Source organism: Neolamprologus brichardi, chromosome 12 (genome assembly GCF_056152115.1).
Source record: "Neolamprologus brichardi isolate AB-2024 chromosome 12, ASM5615211v1, whole genome shotgun sequence".
Classification (NCBI taxonomy): domain Eukaryota; kingdom Metazoa; phylum Chordata; class Actinopteri; order Cichliformes; family Cichlidae; genus Neolamprologus; species Neolamprologus brichardi.
Window position 1 is genome coordinate 36,397,694 of NC_142115.1, and position 23,144 is coordinate 36,420,837.

General features: G+C 41.3%; 1 protein-coding gene across 2 annotated transcripts in view; it reads left to right on the forward strand.

The window, feature by feature from the left end:
- slc4a4a (solute carrier family 4 member 4a) overlaps nt 1-23,144 on the forward strand; it is an 83,445-nt gene that overhangs the window by 20,995 nt on the left and 39,306 nt on the right. Inside the window, exons 3-7 of one of the 2 annotated variants that reach the window (XM_087849508.1) lie at nt 10,056-10,191; nt 12,327-12,487; nt 15,661-15,840; nt 19,285-19,380; nt 20,306-20,382. In XM_087849508.1, coding sequence (XP_087705634.1) covers nt 10,056-10,191; nt 12,327-12,487; nt 15,661-15,840; nt 19,285-19,380; nt 20,306-20,382 — 650 coding nt within the window. The remainder of the gene's footprint in view (nt 1-10,055; nt 10,192-12,326; nt 12,488-15,660; nt 15,841-19,284; nt 19,381-20,305; nt 20,383-23,144) is intronic. The other variant, XM_087849507.1, reaches the window with a different exon arrangement.

Genomic DNA, 23,144 nt, shown 5'->3' on the forward strand with positions numbered 1-23,144 from the left:
ATACTCTCTCTGCACTCGATATATGATCCATTGTTGATCTGCACACAGCTGTTGTCACGAACGTCGCACTCGCTTACGTCACTGTCATGAGACATTCTCACAAAAAAATCACGGTTTTAGTAACGCAGTAACGCAGCGTTCCTACGGGAAAGTAACGGTAATCTAATTACCGTTTTTGCAATAGTAATCCCTTACTTTACTCGTTACTTGAAAAAAGTAATCAGATTACTGACTATCACTAAATCAAATTTAACACACACACACAAACATGATTTGTAATGACACAAATTGATACGATTGGTGCATCTACTTAAAATCTTGTATGAGTTCCAATCTTAGTGTTTGCAAGGTTAGAGGTCAAAGGTCAAGTTTTCTGAAAATCTTGTGAATGTGATAACTTGAGAGGTTGGAGATGTAGGAATTTGAAATTCATACTGTATTTTTTAATTTATAAAATAACACAAATTACAGGTAATTTTAAACAAAAAAGGGGCAGAGACGGGACAAAAAAAAATTAATTACCTTGAGGGTTGATTTCATTCGACATATAGATAAACTACATTCAGCGTCAAGCTTATGATCATTTCTCCTGCAGTCATTTCAGTTTTTCTATATACTGTCAAATCACAGCAACAGTTGTATCAAGGTGCTTTATGAAGTAAAGACTCTGCAATAATACAGAGAAAACCCCCAAATCAAACAACATCTTGGAGCAACCACTTGGTGACAACGGGAAGGAAAAACTCCTTTTTAACAGGAAGAAACCTCCAACAGAACCAGGCTCAGGGAGAGAAAACCGTGAGGAGGGGGAGACAAAGACACTATGCTAAAGAGACCCTAATTTTAAAAAAAAAGACTTTATTAAATTCTTTCCATGAATGAATCCCCATCACCTCATGACATCCACAACATAAGTCCTCCCAAGTGTCATCCTCTACAATTGTAAAACTCAAATCTGCAGGCATTCAAAAACTGACAGGCATGCAGTAATGTCATACTGTTTGTCTCTGTGGAAAACATGGCCGCCCCCAGGGGAGGGCCGTGTTCTTTCTGAACTCAAATCCTCTTGTTTGGTCAGATGGACACTGCAGGGACTGCAAGTGCGTCCTCCTGGCTACGTGCATGTCCACTGCACAGCTTTCTGACCCTGCTCATTTTGATGAGTTTTGGTTTTTCCCTTTAAATCCTGACCTTTTACTCATCTTTTTCTGCTCTGGGGTCAAATGCTCTTTCAAAGTGGATTACAGGGATTACTTAGAAACTTAGCTTGCACACAGATAATAGCTTTAGTTTCTCAAAGTCACCGAGAGCAAGCTGTGATTGCTATAATTGTTTTTTGTATACGGATTCCTAAATGGAAAGAATGGAAACCTTTATGAGCTTTTCCTGTTTGATAAATGCAAAGATTTAGAGAGACGCCGCAAAGTTTTCGTCTTATTCCTGAAAAGCATAAAAGCATGTATGCTATCCCAAAAACATTTCTAGGTAACAAGTTAACAAAAAAACTATGTTTACACCACAGGATGGTCTGTGGTGCTTTAAAAGCATGTTGAAAACTATAGATAGAAATACTATCGATATATAACTATCACACTATTATTTTATTTACTTTAGTTATTCTTCTACACAAACTACTGAGACATTCATGAGGACATGCAGAGGTTTGGTGTGACAGAGGAGGATGCTGGGGATCAGGTGAGAGGGAGGCAAAGGTGCCATTAAACTATTGTGACATAGTAATTTTTCAGGGATCAATGCCATAAACAGCCACTGGCGAGCTGAATATTTGAGGGCTTATTTGGATGCTTTTGGTATAATTTTGTTAGAGAACTTGTCTAATGAAGTGAGACAGAGCAGCGAGCACCAACTCATTTATTTTACTTGCAAGGAAGCAAAAGCAAACAGGTTGAACGTCTGTAAATGCTCACCCGCGCAATCCCGCGAGTTTCATTTATACACTTCTTTGAACATTATCCTGGGAACAGATATGTGTGACACTCTTACAGAGAAACAGTTCAGTTACACAGTGAACTCGGATATCTGGATAACAGATAGCAGAGGAGCCACAACAAGGCCTGAGACGAGGACAGAGAAAGATTCCTTCAGCTACAGTAAAGAGAGTTGCATAGCTTTAATAATTTTTCCATCAGATATCTAATATTAATAACAATAACCTCATTATCTCATTTTAGCTGTCTTAGTGATTATCTCAGCACTTTTTGCCTAGTTCACTTATAGTGATTAGCTTAGCTATAAGTTAGCAAGCTACTGAAGCTAGCTAAAACATGCACACATTGAGTTACTGGACTTTTTTTAATGATCCACATTTAACACAAGCTGCAGTGTTTCAAAATGTTTGTTTGAAGTATCGTAAGCTAACAGTGTTACTGATGGGCCTGCAGGTTTTTAACTGTTTTTGCTGATGCTTGCTTCTCATTGCTGGAATCTGGTTTAATAACTTGTAAAATTATTTAAACACATTTTGTAGTAGTGTGCAGCCTACTTAAAATCTTCCTTTAAATGCACAGGCTCTACTTCATTGCATAGCAGATTGACATCAGCTGCTTCTCTGCCACTCATTTCAGTTTCCTCCACTGTGGCAGCTGCAGCTGCAGGCATCATACTCCTCTTACAGCACACCTTTCACTCTTACAGACCTATTCTGTTTTTCAACCACAAATGTAAAAGTGATGTGAATCCAGAACACGAATGCCATCCTCTCTCCCATAATCGACACGTTCATGGACACAGAGAAACAGAAGGTGACACATCCAAAGTAAACAGTAGACAGGAAAATGGGGAAGAGAGCAGCAGCAAAGGATCGCAGGTCAGAGTAAAACCCAGGCCGCTGCATTTCAGCCATAACGCTGAGTCAACCAGTGAGCTAAACTGACAGCCGTATGGTTAAACAGGTCTCTGTTTGAAAAAGTAACAAACAATCTGTTTAGTAATGCGTTACCCTCAGCACCGCCTTCTTATATCAGTTAAACATGACAACAAAGTGGAGCGTGCTCCCAGCTGAGCTGTCGTACGCAGGAGTGAAGGTCCTGCACGAAATCAAGCTTTCTAACGAAGTAACAGCACATTTATTTCATGTGAATTAAACATTACTTGGGATGAATGTGGCTTGGAATCAAACTTACATTTGAGCTCAGTGGAGGCCCAGAGAAAATGTGTTTTACATCCAGCACACCTGCAGACAGCACAGTGGTTTCATTTCAGGTTATTTCCTGCAGCTGGAATTTGTTATATTGGCCACCTCAGCTATCACAGCAAAATACCAGAGCTAGATGTTCCCAATATAAATACTGTGCTCTCAATGAATCACCCTCAGGGTGTCACTCTGTATTCAAGCCGGTCGCTGCTCGCTGCCTGTGTGCTAGCTCCCCTGCATACTGAATGTCAGACTTGAAAACATGTCCTGCACTTTTTGCTTCGAATGAGGTGAAATGGAGACACAGCTATCATTGCATGTGTGGCCAAAGACAATGAGCATGTTACTACATGCCATGTAGCGTTTATACGGCACTGAGATTTTCAGAAAGGTCAGAGTAGATGGAAGGTATTTGTGTAGGATGCATGTCAAGAATGGGACTAAACAGGCCTTTAGTGGCGGTCACACTAAGCTTTCTGCCGGGCAGCATTCTTCCTCCGTACCCTATCCCATGAGCCTTTGCTGCTGGGACAAAGTCCTCTTTGTGTGCCCATGGCTCTTGGCTAGAGCACACAGAGCTTTGAAATTGTGTTTGAACGATGGGATTTTCATTTCTAGCCCTCCTTTCCGTGCTTGCTCTCACCCCTCTTTGCTTTCACTCTGCACGGAGACTCAACCCGCACCCTCCCCACCAAACCCACCCACCTTTCTCTTAGCAACTGGCCGAGTAGGACGGTATTGCTCTGACACTAACACTATTTGTGTTACCTCTTCATTTTTATATTGGATCACAGCATCTGTTTCTCGTGAGAAATTTCAAACATTCTCGGACACATTTTTGCATAACAGCAGTTTAGGTTTGTGCTGAATATTTAGCTGTAAAACGTTGGGGAATTCATTTTTAAAGACGCTTTTAATTTACAGCTACATATTTGCATTCTTTGACTCTATTATAGTAACTTTGGGTGAATCACAATTAAAAATAATCCATATTTGAGAACTGGTGCAGCTCGTCAGTCTAGCCTCATCATTTAAGCCAGTTTTCTTCTGATTGTCTGCCTCTGATAATCAGGAGGGTTGAACTAAGATGACCATATTAAGTGTATCCCCTCCTGTTGACATCATGCAGAGCCAAGAATAGAAAGAATTGTGTAAAACAGCATTTTATACCAGTCTGAATTCTGAGCTTCCAGCTCACAGCATGTCCTCCTCCCCAAAGGGAGTTTTTCCTCCCCACTGTCACCAAATGTGAACATCTACTCAGGTCTACCGTTTGATTCTTGATTCTTCCAAACTGCATGTCAAAGGATCCTTGGGCAAGACGCTGAACACTGAGATGCCCCTGGTGCATTCATTAGAGGGCGAGTGTGTGCATGAATGTTAGACAAGGCGTTTGGAGAATAAAAGCGTTGTATGAATGTGTGTGATTGGGTGAATGAGGCTGGTAGTATAAAGCATTTTGAGTGCTCAATTAGAGTAGAAAGGCCCTATGTAAGTAAGTCCACTTACCATTGTACGAGGAAACGTGTGACAGGAAATAGGGACATTCATAAAAGGCCCTTTAAATGTGTTCCTGGCCTTATTATGAGGATTTTAGATGCCCTCAAACACCCAAACGTGCTTCTTTCGTTTCCCTTGTGTTAATTTCTTTGCTTGTGCAACATAGTTGATGATAAACGTATATGTAGCTCTTATTAGTAAAGCCAAAATGTAAAGGCTGTAACTTGAAAATGTGGATAGGCATAGTAGTGGATTACAGCCGTATACAACTGCTTGCATGTTGGAAAAAATTCCTCTGGAAGCAAGTCTCACCACTAGGCGGCCATCTTTAAACTGCTCCGGGAGCTTATTTGTATTAAGGTGAGTTTGGCCGTTATGTACGGAGCCCCGCAGGGGAGATGGGAGAAAAATTAATTAAGACGGACTTTTGCAAGATCTCGCAAAACTAACTCGGGATCTCGCAAAACAAACTCGCAAAAGTTTTAGCCACATTCTTCCCGTTAGCTCGTTAGCTTCGAACTAACGGGAGGTCGAGACCTACTACAGCCGGGAGGAACACCGCTTTCCCGGCACATCGTGCCTCGACCTCCCGGTCGGCTTCGAGCCAGCGTCCGAAGAATGCGGCTAAAACGTTTGCGAGATCTCGCAAAAGTTTTGCGAGATCTCGCAAAACAAACTCGGGATCTCGCAAAAGTTTTGCGAGATCCCGAGTTTGTTTTGGATTATTTGAGAGCCATGCCTCTCTCTCAACATCTCTTTGCTGTCAGCTTTTCCTAACCCATGCTAAAGCTGATTTCTCCTAACATAATGCTTGGCTTCATCTGGAGTGTCTTTACTTTGAATTCACAGGAAATAAAATAAATACTTACTGTCCACAGTTCGGTCTGTTACACTCAGTGTTGGGAAGGTTACTTTTAAAATGTATTCCATTACAGAATACAGAATACATGCCCCAAAATGTATTCTGTAACGTATTCCGTTACGTTACTCAATGAGAGTAACGTATTCTGAATACTTTGGATTACTTAATATATTATCATGCTGTTTACAACTACATGAATGTACTATTGCTGTGATTTATTACTGTTACTGAAGGTCCGCGGCTCCGAACCGTAGTAAAGGGACCTCTGGCTAATACGGTGGGTTCGTGTTTGACCTCGTAGCCGAAAACTAGCTTTACTTTGTTGTCTGGGTCAACTTTGCTAGCAGAGACAGAGAGAGGCGTTGAAAGGCTGCTCCAACAGAACTTATTGTTTTTGGAGGAAAACACGAACACGGTGTACAGTCGAGTCTTAATAGCTTACTTACAACTGGGCTCGTCAGGCTCTCTTCTTGGCTGCAGTGGTTATTATTATATTTACATGCTTCCAGCTCCCGTTTTTGCTCGATGACAGCTCGTACTTTTCCTTTTTCTCCCTCCCTCGCTCACAGACACATAACGTGTATGGCAGTCCATTCTCCCTGCAGCACGGACTACACTGCCCATGATGCTACATTCTTTAGAGCTATACTGGTAGCATTCTGCTTATTAGCTTAGCACAACAACAACAGGCGCTCTCTCACCCAGGAAACACGCAGAGAGAGAGCGTCACCCTGTAACCATGGCAACCGTAACGCTGCCGCCTGGAACAACAGAACGTAGCTGTCAAACAAAACCCAAACAGTCCTGACCCGCCACAACATGAAACAGGGAAGTACCGCCGTGTAATCCATTTATTTCAACAAAGTAACTGTATTCTAAATACCACCTTTTTAAACAGTAACTGTAACGGAATACAGTTACTCATATTTTGTATTTTAAATACGTAACGGCGGTACATGTATTCCGTTACTCCCCAACACTGGTTACACTTAATGCCACTTTAAAATATTTCACGATGATTTTTGATTAAATATTTTGCACATTTGCTCCTCTGTTAATTTTTTTTGCCGTTTCTTTTTTTAACCTGAAGTACCTGAAATTCCAGCAGTAGATCCTCAGTGTGTGGCCGCATCACTTGGCTCTTTGCACCCACCTGCCCTCATTGTTTGCATGTAATTTTGTCCATACAGGTATTTAAAGCTTGTTTTAAATGTTTACTATAATCAGCCTAAATCGCTCTGGACGTGAGTGTCAGCTGAATGTGTGAAACACACGTGTGCTTTACTCCCTCTAAGATGTTATTAAACAGGTTGTGGTGTCTTAAGCTAGTTGCAGCTTGTAGAAATGAGTGAGTGTGTGTATGTGTGTGTGTGTGCCAGCAGACAGTTTATCCCCTAACTAGTAATCTTACAGCTGCCTGTCTGGCTCATACCTGCTGCTGTTCCTGTGCACAGAAAACACAATCGGGAAACTGCCTTTACTGTTGGGCCATGAATGAATGAGTCAGTGTGGTGGATGATATGATCTTAATTGTGTTTGCCAACATCTAAATTTGTCCTGCAAAGTAAAATCCAGACTCAGCTCTTATAGTTAACTTGTAATTGGTCCATGGTGGTGGCTTCAGAAGCTCCTACAGACTCAGAAGATTAAGAAACAAAAGCAAATTTTTTACTAATTACCTGTTGAGAAATAAAAATGCTCAATGGTAAATATATCCATCACTGTAGTAGCTCTCTGCTGCTACTGTACTAGCAAGCTGTTGTGTAATCTGATCAGCTGGCTTTGCTATCACACAGACACACACACATGTGTGAGCAGAGTTATAATTCTGTGCTCTTAAGGCGATTCATTCCTGGATCTTCACCGTAAATCCAAGTCTTAACCCTCAAAAAGGCCACTGAAGGAATGGTCACTGAAAAGACCTGGGACTCAAAGCGATGCTAGTAACAACAGGGATGGAAGAACACCTCATTAGTAATGTCACATAGAGTAAACTCGCTGTCCATATTTAACTTTAATCACTGCCTCCTAATATTTACTAGTTTTCTAAGTTTTGCATATAGTTGTACATACACAACTTCATTTTCAAAACCTTAATTCAGTCACACTGTGATCATTGTTTCTGTTATGTTGTGTTTTTGTTCCAAGTGTTTGTGTGATGGTTTAGCTAGCAACAGCCTCCTGCAGAGATGAATGTTGAGGGTTAATGTTGCTGAATGGTAAATGGACTGGTTCTTATATAGCGCTTTTCTACTCTGTCCGAGCACTCAAAGCGCTTTATACAGCTAATTCATTCACCCAATCACACCCATTCACACAAGCACTTCTAAACTTGCTAAACTTCTAAACTTAAGTGCTAAGTATCTAACATTCGTACACATTCACACTCCAATGGATGCATCGGAGAGCAACATGGGGTTAGTAACTTGCCCAAGGATATTTGGCATGCAGACAGGAGCAGCCTGGGATCGAACCTCCGATCAGCAGATCAGCCACTAACCTTCTGGTTAGTGGCTGATCTGCTCTGCCACCTGAGCTACAGCCACCCCTAAAAAAAACCCCTGAATGTTGCTAAATGTTGCTAAATGTTCATAGTTTCTTAACAGGTAATAATTGTGTAGAAACACTTAGCTTTCTATGAAAAACAGGAAATTACTGCAACATTTTCCTGAGTTTACACTTGCCAAACTAGGGTAGTATAAATGCATTTACCTTTAAACTTTGAAGCCATTTACTTTGGTAAACCATTAAGTTCATGCAACTTCTTAAGTGCTTCACATTCAAATGCAAAAGTTAGCATAGATATATTAAATTGAGAGTATTTACTGATTTACACAGCTTATGCATCCGTGGCACCCAGACTCTGGAATAACCTCCCTGTTCATATTCGTACTGCCGAGTCTATCAAGTCTTTTAAATCACGTCTTAAAACTTATTTTTTTACTTTGGCTTTTGATTCTGTCTAGTTGGCTGGTCCAGCTTGTTGCGTTGTTACCTATTGTTTGTTGTCCTCTTTTATTGTTTGTTTTAACTGTCTCATGCTTTTACTGACTGTGAAGCACTATGGTCAACACTGTTGTTTTAATATGTGCTATATAAATAAATTTTGATTAGATTTTTTTTTATTTTATGTTTTGCAGTGTACAGTACTATCTACTAGTTTTGTGAGCAAGTTTGCTTTTTGGTTTTTTTGGGGGGATCCGGGCTAAAATCTGAAGTCTCACATGTCAGGTCGCAGGAAAGCCTGGAGAGCCATCAGAACAGATTAATAGAAAATGGAAAAAAATGGCCCCCAACACCACAATAATCGGTTATTGAATAACCACGTTATCTGTCTAACTGCGATGCATGCTGCCAGCTAATTAAAAGCCAGGGCTATTCATTCTGAATTTAAACATTTAAAAGCTGGAGCCCAAGACAAGCACAAAAAATATCAGCAAAGTAGAATTACAGCCCCGCACTATTCACACCACAACAATACTAAACGTTAAATTTTAAGATCAGCAAAATGTTAAATGAAGACATGATCTTAAATGTAACACGAGCTTCTGCATTGTCCAGTTCAGAGTCTGAATTTCAGTGACATTTGCTTTAAAAAACGTCAAGGTGTAATTTTGACATGTGATAGTTACGAAATAATAGTGATTATTAATGGTAGTCGTGCTCTTTTTATGTCTCACTGTTCAGTTTTAGGCACTCGTGGATACTGTGCAGGTTTCTGGTGTCTGTAGTGTCTATAGTGATGTTGTGTGGGTAGGGTAGGGTTCAGAAGCAATGTTCAGATATCGTCTGTTTCACTCGGTGAAAGACGCTGTTGTCACGTCGACTGTTTGCTAATGTTTAATACTGAGGAGTATTACACCGCTATTGTTCCTGCTGGAACTGTGCTGGGTTCACTTATGTGTCACTCTCTAAATATTCAAATGAGAAGACAAGAGGAAGGAAAGCCAAGCCTGAGCTGAAGAATGGACCAGTTTGTGAACCATTTCCTAATTGTTAATGAGGGGCTTCAGGACAGCTTGCCAAGGCTGGAGGGCCAATGGCGAAGAACTGTTTGAAAAGTGAAGGGGGGGTGGACTGGGGCTAGCTGTTGGGCCACTGTCACTGAGGGGGACCCTAAACCCAATCAGCCCCCTCCTACCTGCTTCACAAAGTGCTGGAGCAGGCAACCGAGAGCCGCTGTCACTTCCACCGAAGATTTTAATGAGGGTCTAGCTGGTGCTTTGGGACTGTGGCGAGCCTGTGACACTTGCAGACTACAGTCTGTTAAGCAAACGCTGTGTCAGCTGACTTGGAGAGCAAAGGGGGGTCAGATTTTAAAGATGTCCAACAACAACAATAATCAAGAAGAGAAGGAGGAAAAAGAAGAGGACGCTGAAGATAAAAGAGAGGAGGTCACAGTGAACACTGCGCTGCTTCCACCTCCTACTGAGGTCAATGTGAAGAGTCCAGCTGAGGACGAAAAGCCAGTGCCCAAGCCCTTGCCCAACGGGCACCACTGCCAGCCTATGAACTTCAGTATCTTTCCTCTCTCCACAGTCTCACCAGCAGCAGAGAGGATTCGCTTCATTCTAGGTGAGGACGACGATGGCCCGGCGCCCCCACAGCTCTTCACCGAGTTGGATGAGCTCCTGTCAGTGGACGGACAGGAGATGGAGTGGAAGGAGACGGCCAGGTAAGATCCTATTTGTGTGTATCTGCTTAGTTAAAATCATATCCTTTCAAGGAGTCACTAAAAATGTGAATAAAAATGATGAAAAACCAGCCTCACGTTAAAGTTTTTATCTCAAAAAGAATGAATATATGTTTGTTATGGAAAAACAGTGAACAGACATTTGAAAACAGCTCCAAGTTTAAAACTGAGCTCAGAGTTTTACTGGTTTCTTCTGAGTGGCTCTCTAGTGGGACGCACTGGGACAGAGATGGGATGATTGTTTATACATAATTAGCAGTGGATGAGTGAAGTTCTTTCAGGAGGAAACAGTCTCTGGACCGCTGCTCGAGGCACCCAATCAGCGATTCATTATCCTAAACTCAGACATACTGTAGAAGTTTTGATTCACTGTTGTTTAAACAGTTTGCAGAAGTACTGCTGACACTTTAAAATTGCTTTTAATTAAACTCAGTGAAGCTTTTAATTGCTAAGTTCTGCTTTAAATCTAGTTGACTGTCGTTTTAAATTTGGCCTTTTTGCCAGCAATTCTAATGACTGACGATAAAATTGTCCGGCCTCCGCCCCCGTGCCTACTGCACACAGGAAGTTATTATATATGCTGAAGGATCAGATGAGGGGCTGATCCTTCAGTCAGCTCTGCAGAAACTTCAGCATAATTTAACCTGCACTGGACCACATGTTTGAAACGCACTATGATAGGTAAGTGTGGCCTCGGGAGTGATGATTCCCATCATTTCATGTCAGCCGTCTGAAAAAATCTAATAAAAAGCAATAAAAAAGCTGATCTACTTGATAGAAGAGGATGCAGCATATTTTTTCAGTCTCTAAAAATAAAAATCTTTAGCATACAGAAACTGTAAGGAAAAAAAAACCAGGCTGCACAGCAGTGCAAGAGTTGTAGTTCAAAATGTAAGAACTTGTGCAGCATCTCGCCGAGTACACTCAGAGGACTCAAACTGAATAAAAGCTCTGCGATGTGCCGGGCAGCGCTGACTGCCTGCCAAGTGCGGTTTTGGCAGCCAAATTAAAACCGCAGTATAGAAACAGCCGCTCAGCAACACCTCTGATTCTCAGGTTTCTCACTCTGAGCTGTCGAAATGAAGAATGGCAGAAAGAAATAACAATGCAGACTCAGAATCCAGTTTTTCCCCCAATAATGAAAAATGAAAAATTGATTGATTTAAAAAATAATGGCTGACCCTCATCAAACAGTTGCTCGTCAACAGGTCCACCAAGCGTACATTTGATGGCTCATAATTTGGACTAAGCAAAAAGCAAAAAGCATGAAATAATCCTTTAAGTTTGTCATTATATTTGACAATATTTATTTTTCCTTTTTTTCCCAAGACAAAGTTTAATTAAATTTTATTTATACAGCGCCAAATCAACACAACAGTTGCTTCAAGGCGCTTTATATTGTATGTTAATGACCCCACAATAACAGATACAGAGAAAAACCCAACAGTCATGTCGCACTTTGGCGACAGTAGGAAGGAAAAACTCCCTTTTAACAGGAAGAAACCTCCGGCAGACCGGTTGGGGTGAGAGAAGGGCGAGAGTACAAAGACATATTACAAGTATGAGTCAGTGCAGAGAGGTCTATTAAAACATAGTGAGTGAGAAAGGTGACTGAAGAAGAAACACCCAGTGCATCATGGGAATCCCCCGGCAGCCTACACCTATTGCAGCATAACTAAGGGAGGATTCAGGGTCACCTGGTCCAGCTCTAACTATATGCTTTAGCAAAAAGGAAAGTTTGAAGCCTAATCTTCAAAGTACTAGAAGTGCAATACATACTTGCACAGATATTTTTAGTGGTGGCATTTTTCACCGGGCTCTTGTTCATTGTGACACTCTATATTCTGAAATTATGAGAATAGCTTGGGCTAAAATTAGACTTGTGATGCCTCGAAGCCACCCATACTTACTCTCTAACACTGATATCTCTCCTCTTACATCCTGACTGTACAGCCTGTTTTTGGTATGCCTGCTTCCACCCCAAGTTAGCAGGTTACCGCTTAGTAAATTTCTATAAAATAAAATAATGTAAATGTTTATCCAAGACTATGATAAAAAGATTTTCATGTTAAATCGTGTGCCTGTCTGAGTCTTTTTTCTTTTTTGTTTGAATCCAGGTGGATCAAGTTTGAGGAGAAGGTGGAGAAAGGTGGAGAACGCTGGAGTAAACCTCATGTGGCGACGCTGTCCTTACACAGCCTCTTTGAACTGAGGACATGTATAGAAAAAGGCACCATCATGCTGGACCTGGAAGCTTCCACGCTACCTCAGGTTGTTGGTAAGCTACAAATTAATTTAACCCATCGAGTGATTATTGCCATGATGTGTAATCACAGCTGGAACAAATTCATATAAAGCCACAGTTCATCTTGTGAGGTCAAAAGTGCAGTAGAACACCTTTTACTTCAATATTAGATGTGTTGTATCTTTAAAAGGTTATGTTCACATAGTTCAACCACAATGGTTGGGAGAAGGTTAAAGTGGAAGCAGCAGCAGGACCAAAGTGTCTTCATCCCACTTCATATGTAAATTCAAGTGGTCTCACTGCAGAGATACATAAGTGGACAATGTTTCAGCTTCATCTCATGGTTGGGGCTATGATGGGAACCTCAGACTGCACATAAATGATGGCTATAGCCACGGTGATCTCATCCAGCAAGTGAAGCCCTCTTTTAAGTTATTTAATTTAAAGTTATTAGCTGATGGTACTTTACCAAGTCATGATAATTTCATGCATTCAGTTGACTCTGCTTTTAAAAACTGAGACTAGTGATGCGAACTTTTAACTTTAAACAAATGTGTTATTTTAAAAAAACAGACCCTGAAGAGTTGTTGTGAAGGGCAAAATGGGTGGTGGCCCAAAAAGCACACAAAACAGAACAACGCTCAATAAAACCCCCCAAACAACCCCAAAAACAAACACACAAAACACGGTGTAAGTGTTTTTGGGGAGACGATAATGTGACGGACACTTCCACAGCTGGTCCGCCATGTTATTGTGTCCCCAGAAACACTTCTATTATGTTTTGTGTCATTTTGCAGTGTAATTGACCTCTCAGGGCCACCGTACTATAGATACTGGCTGTATCCCAATTCAGGGTCTGCAGCCTCAACGATCCTCAAGGGCCGCGTACTTAAAGACCGCTAAGGCCGGAAGTGCGAGGCTTGTGAAATGAGACGGTCTAGCCTCTGTTGCGCTGCCCAGGTTGCCTAGCAACCACGATACTAACAGGTCGAAACGTTTCATACAGCTTTGTTTGACAGAAATGAAGGAGAAAATCTTTTGTTCATTTGTTTGTTTCTACATGAGCTTTGATCATTCTCTGATTAAGCTCAGCTATTGAACGGCGTATATTTTAAAGTAAAGGCTTTAAAACCAAGTTAGTACAAACGTCACTAATGTCACATGACTTTGCTGACATGTGGCCAACAGTAATGTTTTAATGTTCTTCGTTATTAAACATTTGCACATAAATAAGTGACATAATATTCAGTACTTACTTAAAGTTTACTCTTCGGGCGCCCCTCATCCATCGTTTTTTTTGGCAAAATTATCCACACCCACCGCCGCGCTATGCATTCTGGGATATGTTGGGCCACGAAGTCTACACCGCCATGTCCTTAAAATTCAGGGAAATGAAGGACGCATTTGAGGGCCGCATTTCGAGCAGCCTTTGAATTGGGACAGCCTTCGTCGCGTCGCTGTGACGTAATCGGCCTTAAAATGCGGCCTGTAAGGCTGCAGACCCTGAAGTGGGATACAGCGACTATGAAGGTTTTTTGTTGCAAGGTGTGTCACTACCCGATCCGTACCGGAAACCCGATCGGTACCGTGCAATTGCGAAAGGGCACTACTCCAGGTAGCGACAGGGTGTAAAGTTTTAACATGGGAGTAAATGGGGGTTGACTCACCTTTGCAGCAAGCCTCAAGTGGCCATTCATGGAACTGTAATGGAGCAACCTCTATGGAAATATTTAACATTTTTTTTTGAGTAAATAAGTTTTATTTTTTACCATTCCATGAACTCTAAACTTTGAATTATTTGAATTTGAATGATTAGAAGTAAAATTATTTTTGCTGAGTGTGAATATGAACATGAAGAAATTGAATTTTTGGGAGATACAATATAAAATGTAAATAAGTCTGGATCTCTATCCCTAAAAAATTGTATTACTTAACGAAGTCCAGCACAAAAGTGCTTTAGAGTGTGAAAGAACTGAACTGACAGATTTCTTTGATGTAAGAATATTTTTTTCTGCGGTTTGATCGTTTCGTTTTTATCCCCCTTACACATCACTATTTTTTACTGCTACGTAACGATACTAAAGGTCAGCATCTTCCTGCTCTGAAACAACAGCCCGTCTGCCAGCTTGATTAAATCAGCTGTGTGATGTGCAGCGTGTGCAGAGCAGGTCGGCAGCTTCACGGATTGATGCGCATCAAAACACTCTGAGGTTTCTTTTCCTTCCCGTCTTTTAAGAGCGAGAAAAGAGCTGAGTTGCAGGCCACGCTGTACTTTACATTAAAGCACTAGTTGACTGTAGTTTGGACTAAATGGCCACACAAAAACTTCCTAATCTGAGGGCAGCTAACCTTCTCCAGTTGCTCTAAGATGATTATATCTCTGTGTCCTCCTATTTCATGCCACCACCCCAACATTCTTGTCTGCATGAGGGAGCAGGAAGAAGAGTTACCACTTGGAGTGATTAATGTGAAGTAATTGTCTGTGCTGCGTGAGCTGCACTGGGCGGAGTGGAGCTGGGCCTCTTGCTCTGAGGCCTGCTGACTTGACTGATAGGCCATTAACAGCACTACCCTTACACAAGAAGAGGAAATGCCCCGGGCTGCTTTCATTCAGCATTCAGGCTTCTGACCTTCTTTTCAAAAATAGACTAGACCTTTTGATTGAGCCATTTCATGATGCCATAAAGAGGAGCATTAGAGTCTGGGAGGCACTAATTGAGTCCTTAAAGTATGAAGAGACTTTTATGGTGACCTGTTTTGGGTGATAGTGTTGCTAAGTCTACCTTTTTGAGTAAAATGCTGCAGGGTGGGGAACGAAAGAGACCCTAAATTAAAGTGTCATTTGACAGAACAGCACAATATAATTTTACCCTTTGTGCTCATCTTTTAATTTATAAAACTTGAAACAGGTGGCACCTTTGCAATAAACTTAAAACAATATTTTATTGTTGTTGTTCATGTTGCAAAAAAAGTGTTTATTCATTCTAACATGTTAAATTTGATGTTTTGTTTATATATTTATATATTTTTTCCTTTGGATTCTTCTAAAATCCTAATTAATCCTAAAGCTCAAGAAACTAAGCAGTAATTTAAAAAATGCATCCACAGTGCCTTTGCTTTAATGCAGAGTATTTACAGCCTGCATTTAAACTTTAACTCAGCTTTTCACCTTCTCTTCCTCGCCTCGTCTCTTTCTGCATTTTCAGAGATGATCACTGACAACCAGATAGAGATCGGCCAGCTGAAGGCCGAACTTAAGGACAAGGTGATGTACACGTTGCTGCGGAAACATCGCCACCAGACCAAGAAGTCCAACCTGCGCTCTCTGGCTGACATCGGGAAGACGGTGTCCAGTGCAAGTAGGCTGTTTTCCACCCCGGAAAATGGTAATACTGATGCCAGTTTGGTGCAGTCTTAGCTTAAATAATTACAGCTCGATTGCTATTTTATAAGAATAAACTAATTGCAGAATGGGGTCGACATTGAATTTTGTTAGGTGAAGAAAAAGATGTAGAGTGGGTTCTGAGGAATACCACAGTGTGTCATAAGGGGCACACTGCTGCCCTCCTCTGCATGAACCCACTAATGTGGCTTTAAGCACAGTTCCAGCTGGAACCAGCAGATGAGGGAAAACACTAAAGAACCAACCTGAATAACTCGGCCTGTATTAACACCAAAGCTAAAGAATAACTGAGTAAAATTAGTAAAGTTCAGAAATGTCTTTTGCACTTTAAACGCTTTAAGTGGACTCACTGCAGGGTACTGTACTAACTACATAAACAGAGGTAGAGGTTTAAAGGGGACCTATTTATTAGTCATCTACAGTCAAGTACAAAGGAAGTGCACCCTCTGTCAATTCTAGGTTTTTTGTATCAGGACATAATAAAAAAAATAATCGGATCCTTAACAGGTTTAAACTCATTCAATACAACATCAGATGGACAACCTTAATTAACCTTAATTCTGATAATCAGATGCACCTGATTAATTGATCATCAGCAAGTGTCAGTAGCTCTATAGCAGGGGTGGGGAACTCCAGGATTTAAGGGTGTCCTGCAGGTTTTAGACCCTGGAGGTAATTTAGCCATTTAAATCAGCTGTGTTGGATCAAGGACACATCTAAAACCGGCCCTCGAGGCCTGGAGTTCCCCAACCCTGCTCTATCCGGTTAAGTCTGACGTCACTAGCCGTGTCTGGGCCTAAACTCCGCTGCAGGTCCATATATCAAACAATCACTATGGCATTACTGAGAGTTGAAAAACTGTCTAAAGTCTTTCATCATTAATAAAATGATCAGTGTTCTACTCTACCAGGTGTAACAATTGAGTTTAACATCCAGGCATCCATGAAAACGGAATTTATGACATTTAACAGAGTTAGAAGTTAGCAGGAAGTTAGCTCGCTAACTTCTATCTAAATACAATATAGCATGTCCTGACTGCGGGGTTTTGGAAACAAATTAAAACGTACAGCTCTGTTATCACTTCCAACATAAATTAAGACAGAAAGCTAAACAGCAGTGACATTTGTAGGGTTACTGAAGTTTGGCTAGCTGGTATATAACGATGTGCTACGTGACCGCTAGCGACACAGCTATGTTAGCATAATATAAACAAGCTAACTTTTTTTCCTCTCGATAAAAGTTAACGTGAGTGTTCTCGGTGGTCAGGAACAAATGTAATCGCATGGCAGGATGCTGTAAAAGGACCAAACTTCAGGCAGGAGAACAACTGAGATAATCCATCCACAATACGAGATTAGTCATTCATACACTGCTGCATGGGCTGGGCTGGAGTTACATCCTAAGGGTTTAAAAACTGAGCTTAAATAAATGATTAGCGGTAATAAAAGCCGAGGGAGGTCAACAGTGATCACTGACTGTTTTAGGAGCTTTTTGAGATTAAATAGAAGAAAATACAAAACATTAAACATGTTAACAACACAAAAGCCATATTAAACGCAGACTACTTTAGGCCCGGAAGTAGGATTCGTCACGTCATCACTTAACGACCGGATAGAGATATACATATGATCAAGGCTACTGTAAAAAAACACAAGACCAGACTCTGTAGGCCTCTGTTAGCATTTTACTGTCAAAGTTCATGATGGTACAAAAAAGTAAAGAAGTAGTGCTTGGAAGGGCAGCCAGGAGAAAGGCTCCGCTCTCTAAAAGGAACATGGCAGGACAGATCAGGTCTAAGTTCAGTCTGACCAAGCAAACTTGTGGAACAATGTCCTTTGGACTGAAGTGTATGCATTTGGCCATAATGCACAGTGCCATGTTTGGAGAACAACCAAACAGCTGATACCAGCTGTCAGCACTGGTGGAGGGGTGATGATCTGGGTTATTTTTCTGAGTCACAGGACCCGGGCACCTTGCACTCGACCAGTCGATCAGTCAAAGTATCCTACAGTCCGACATGAAGTCATCTGTCCTATGACCAAAACATGATCTAAATTTGGTCATGCAAACTGGTCATCTAAAACAGAAAAATCAAAATCCAGACCTGAACATGACTGAAGAACTGCAGCGGGACCTAAAGAGAGCTGTGCATGAAGGAATGCTCACTAATCTCTGTGCACTGAAGCAATGCTGTAAAGATGACTGGCCAACATTCCTCCACGATGATGTGAGACTGATAAAGGCATAAAGAAAGATTATTACTTCGAGTTCTTCCACAAGCTGTTGTTAATTTTAGAGTCTGCTCAGATGATTGTTTATGTCCTCATACATAAAACCTTAGAACTGAAAGAGGGTTTTTTTTTCCCAACCATAGCCGTTGCAGTTGTTCTTACATCTGATAAATAAAGTCACATGAACAATTCATTTCTGTAAACCTTAACTTTAATATGAGAGAGAACAATGGGTCCTCTTTAACTCTGAAGAAGTGAGCTGGGGTAAGACTTTACGACCCACAGCAGTAATTATAAACCTGAAATCATAGGATTCTGGAATTCAGCTACTTTGGTCACAATCTTCTAGATTCATGATTCATGTTAACAGTAACGTTTCAATCAATTAACTCTTAGTTTTGATTAAATTCATGGAAATGCATGTTTTATTTACAGAGCTGTCACTTTGTTTTGCTGAAAGTTGTCAGAAAATTAACTTTTTTTAAATTCTTCTTCAAAAAATAATCATTAGTTCACTCCCGGGATAAATTTCATTTGTTCCAGGATAAATGAAATTTCACTCTGGCACAAAATCTTTAGAAATATCTTGATGAAGAACTTAACTATCACTAAAGTGACAGCCCCACCACACAGCTCTTACTGATGTTAACAACATGTGGATTAGTAGTCTGTAAAATATTGATTTACTAAATGTTTATTGTGTTGACAGTGGAATGAATCTGTTACTAGTCATGGGTCTTTGGAAAGTGAAGTTATTTATTAGCCACTATCAGATTTCAGGAACTTTGATGATCAAAGAAAAGGCTTTCTCTGTTCATGACCCAGCGTTTGCTGTGCTCGTCCTCTTATCACGGCAAAGATAAGGAGCCACTCTGATAAATATTGCTTGATTACCATCTTCAAGGATAAAGTTTATTTTCTGACTTATTAAAGTGCAGGTCAAACTTCTGTCCAAAGACCCATGACGTCCTCATTTAATGATGCCCCTCCTCTTTCCTCACTGTATCTCTGCATGGCTTGTCAATTGCAGCAATATCACGTCTTCACATATTTTAACAGCCACTTGATCTTTTGTGCATTTAACAAATCTTCTGCTTTGACTCAGCGGGCTTGTCTGTCAACTCTGCTTTCCATCTCTCTTTCGTCCTCTTTGCTTCCCCGGATTGGCTTTGATAACCTGCTGCTGCCACTAAAAGCCCGTAGTCCTCTCGAGAACTCTGTGACTTGCCTGTCAGGTCGCATCTCAATGGAGGACTTGCAGACCCAAAGGAGTACCAGTATGGACTGGCTCAGTAAGTTCACTGACATTCACACTGCAGACCCATGGTGAGCTTCCATTTGGCGACAAAGAAATGAAGACCAGAGAGTTCAAATTTAGTCCCAAACTGAGGCTTTTTTAAAAATACAGACAGCGGATCGTAAAGTTGTGTCCGAGTGCATCTTTGTGACCTGCAGCTTGAATGTAGTCACGACTAGCTTGAAATTTCACTAGATGCTAGTACTTGATGGTGAATAATCCCTGTCAGCTCAGGTTGTTTTTAAAGAATATTTTCTCGCACCTATACTCTACTATGTGAATGAACAATTTCCATCACGCGACTATTAAAAAAGATTATCTGGCTGCATCATACTGACATGCACGTTATTACCCACAGTGCCAAAGGTGCAGATGCATGAAAGGCTGCAGTGGCACCAGATTGTTGCATTCTTTGATCTTTGGACTGAAGCCTGTTCTGCTGTCACATTTCAGGATCATCTTCTACTTATTTTGTGTCTGCACCCATTAAGTCCATCCACAGAGTAAGGCTTTAAATGTGACAGTAAGAATGATGACACTAGATCTCATTATTATCAAAGCACAACAAGCTGATTGAACCTCAAGAAAGATGCATTAATAATGGTAATTTTATTCTTCGTTTCTGACCTCCTGTCTTTTTTTATTTGAAATTCAAAGTAAAAAGTTGATATTTGATCTGATCACACATTTTATACCCGACGGGTTAGACCTAAATATCGGCCAGTTACTTTATCACAGACAATAGCTTTTGTCCTACAGCTTGCACGAGTATTTCTGTTGGATTTTTTCTTCTTTTGGCAAAGCATGTAAGGAGCTAATTGTCTGGGCCACTTTGGGTTTCTGCCTCTTTTCCTCTTGAGTCTTAGACCACAGTGGGGGTGAAGCTGGTCTAACTAGTCCATGTTGCCCTGTCTGAACAGATAGTCCCACCACAACTCCCAGGAACCTGACATCCACCAGCCTGAATGACGTCTCTGACAAACCGGAGAAAGACCAGGTAAGTCGCCCTCATGCATCTGCTGTACTGTTTGTGGACACCAACCCTCACCAATCCGTCAGACTCAGTGGTGAGAGGTTTATATTTCCTGGAAAATGAAGGGGATGGATCTCTGTATTCCCAAGTTCCCAGTTTAAGGTGGTGTAGATGTAACGATACGCTTGATTATTTTTATTTTTATTAATCTGTTTTATTCTGAAACAGATATAATGAACCAGCTTGTCTGCTTTCTCAAGCTTGAGGCTAAAAACAAGCTAGTGCATTGGCAGAAGAGATGAGAAAAGCCTGACTAGACTCCATGGCAGAGCTGCATGGTGTAGGCTGGATGTAACAGAGCTGAGGAGGCCAGTCGAAGTATTTCATGGTTGTTGCTTCACAGCAGAGATAACATTGTCTAAAGTGCATTGTTCCAGCTCCTGGTATCATCATCCAGCCTGCTGTAGCTGCTCTGAACCTGCCTGAACCTCCCCCGCCTTTTCCTTTGATGGTTAAAGTGGAAATTTTTGTAGCAACTTCAGACTGCAGTGAGGCTCAGGCTGTGGCTGATAAAGGATGATGTCATTAACAGCAAAGAGAGACTGAATTTCCTCTGCAGCCTTACAGTCGACAGCAGCGGTCCCCAACCCCCGGGCCTCGGACCAGTACTGGCCCGTGAGTCGTTTGGCACCGGGCCGCGAGAGTTGAGGCTCGGGTGTGAAATTGATGGTTTTCAGGGTTTTTATTGGTTTTTAGTGTTATTGTTTTTATCGTTGACTCAGTTTCCCTGGGTCTTTTCCCACGTGTTATGAATAAATCTTCCTTTTTTTTGGTACTGGTTTTATTTTGTTGTGTTTATCTGCGACACCTTAAAGGGCGGTCAATGAAAATACTGTCGGCCATAAACCGGTCTGTGGTGCAAAAAAGGTTGGGGACTGCTAGTCTACTGCGCCATTAACCCGTGTTTGATTTCTCATTTTTTTGCGTATTTGCCACACCTACTGTTTTAGTTCAAACTAATTTTAATATTAGACAAAGATTACCCGAGTAAATACAAAATGCAGTTTTCAAATTATGGTTTAATTTGTTAAGGGGACAAAAAAAAAGTTCCTACCAGCCCTCGGTGAAGAAGTAACTGCGCCACCCTTGGCAGCAAGAAGTGCAGTTGGGTGTTTGTGATAATTGTCCGTGAGGCTTTCATGTGATTGTGGAGAAACTTTGGCAGAATCTTTTTTGCAGAATAGTTTTCATTCAGCTACAGCAGCGATTTGTAAAAATAGACATCCTGTTAAAAGCACACCAGAGCATCTCAGGCTTTGAGGAGTCTTCACCAAACCCTTTATTTGTCTTTTGAGCCATTCTGAGGTGGAGTTGCTGGTGTGCTTCAGATTATTGTCCTGCTGCAAAACCCAAGTGCACTTGAGCAAAACTCATGGCTTAACATCCTCCTTCAGGATTTTCTGGTAGAAAACAGAATTCATGGTTGCATCAATTACAGCAAGTCTTCCAGGTCCCGAAGCAGCAAAGCGAACACACTATCACCACCATGTCTGACTGTTGGTGTGAGTAGTTTCACACCAGATATAACAGGTCTGAAACCTTTTGTTTCATCGATCCACAGAATACTTTCTTAAAAGTCTTGGGGATCATCAAGATGTTGTTTGGCAAATCTGAGCTATGTCTTTGTATTGTGTTTGGTCTGTGGTGATTCTCTCTTTGGATTCTCCCATTTTTACTCCGAGTCAGATGAGTCATTGTTGGGCTCTTGGAGTAATTTTTGTAGGCTCGCCACTCCTGGAAAGGTTCACAACTGTTTCATTTTTTCCATTTATTTTTTCCATAATGGCTTTTACTGTGTTTCACTGGAGTTCCTTATAAATGGCTTTGCAACCCTTTCTAGACTGATAGAGACAGCTGTAGATCGTGGCATGATGTGTTTCATTTTGAGATTGTTGAGCCTACTTTACTTTGTCTTGTTTAGCAGGAATCAGTGACATTTGTTACTGAGTCTAGAGGAATGATTCGGATGAGCCCCCAGTTCATGTTACAACCCGTCTTGGGACCAGGTCATAGCATGGATGAGCCACTCGCTCCCCCACTTCCTCAACTGTTACGGAGCACTGCACCCGGCGGCTGTCACAGGCGTGGCTGCTCAGGCGTTAGGGGAAGCACGAGAACCTCTCTTGCCGGCGGTGCTCCAGGCTATATTTATAAGACGGGTCCTCCAGCTGGAACCAGTCATTTCGGAGCCATACTTCCACGTACCAATCGCAGCAGGGATTTACCATAACACAGTGAGCTGTTCAGACAGAAACAAACACACACGACAGGTGTCGTAACCCAGGTTTTAAAAAATAGGGTTCATCATGAATTACGTGGAGGGGGCAATGACTTTTTCACAAGGGCAGGTGGATAGTTTGGATTTTTTTCTTCCCTTAGTGAATGAAATCATCATTTAAAAACTGCAGTTTGTATTCACTCGGGTTATCTTTGTCTGATATTAAAATTTCTTTGATGTGAAACATTTAAGTGCGAAAAACAACGGGAATGGGACAAATACTTGGCACTGTTGCTATATTTAGATCATCTAACACACCCACAGGACATAACACAGTCAATTTTTTCCTCTGGGTTTTTGTCAGAGGCTTCCACACACTTGAGACACACTTCTCCTTTGCCCTCACGCCATCTTATCCTTACTACTTGTATGCCAACATGTGAAGTGGCATCTGCAAAGGTTGTTTATTACCAAAGTGTAGCTCCTGGAATATTTCTCATGTAGTCTA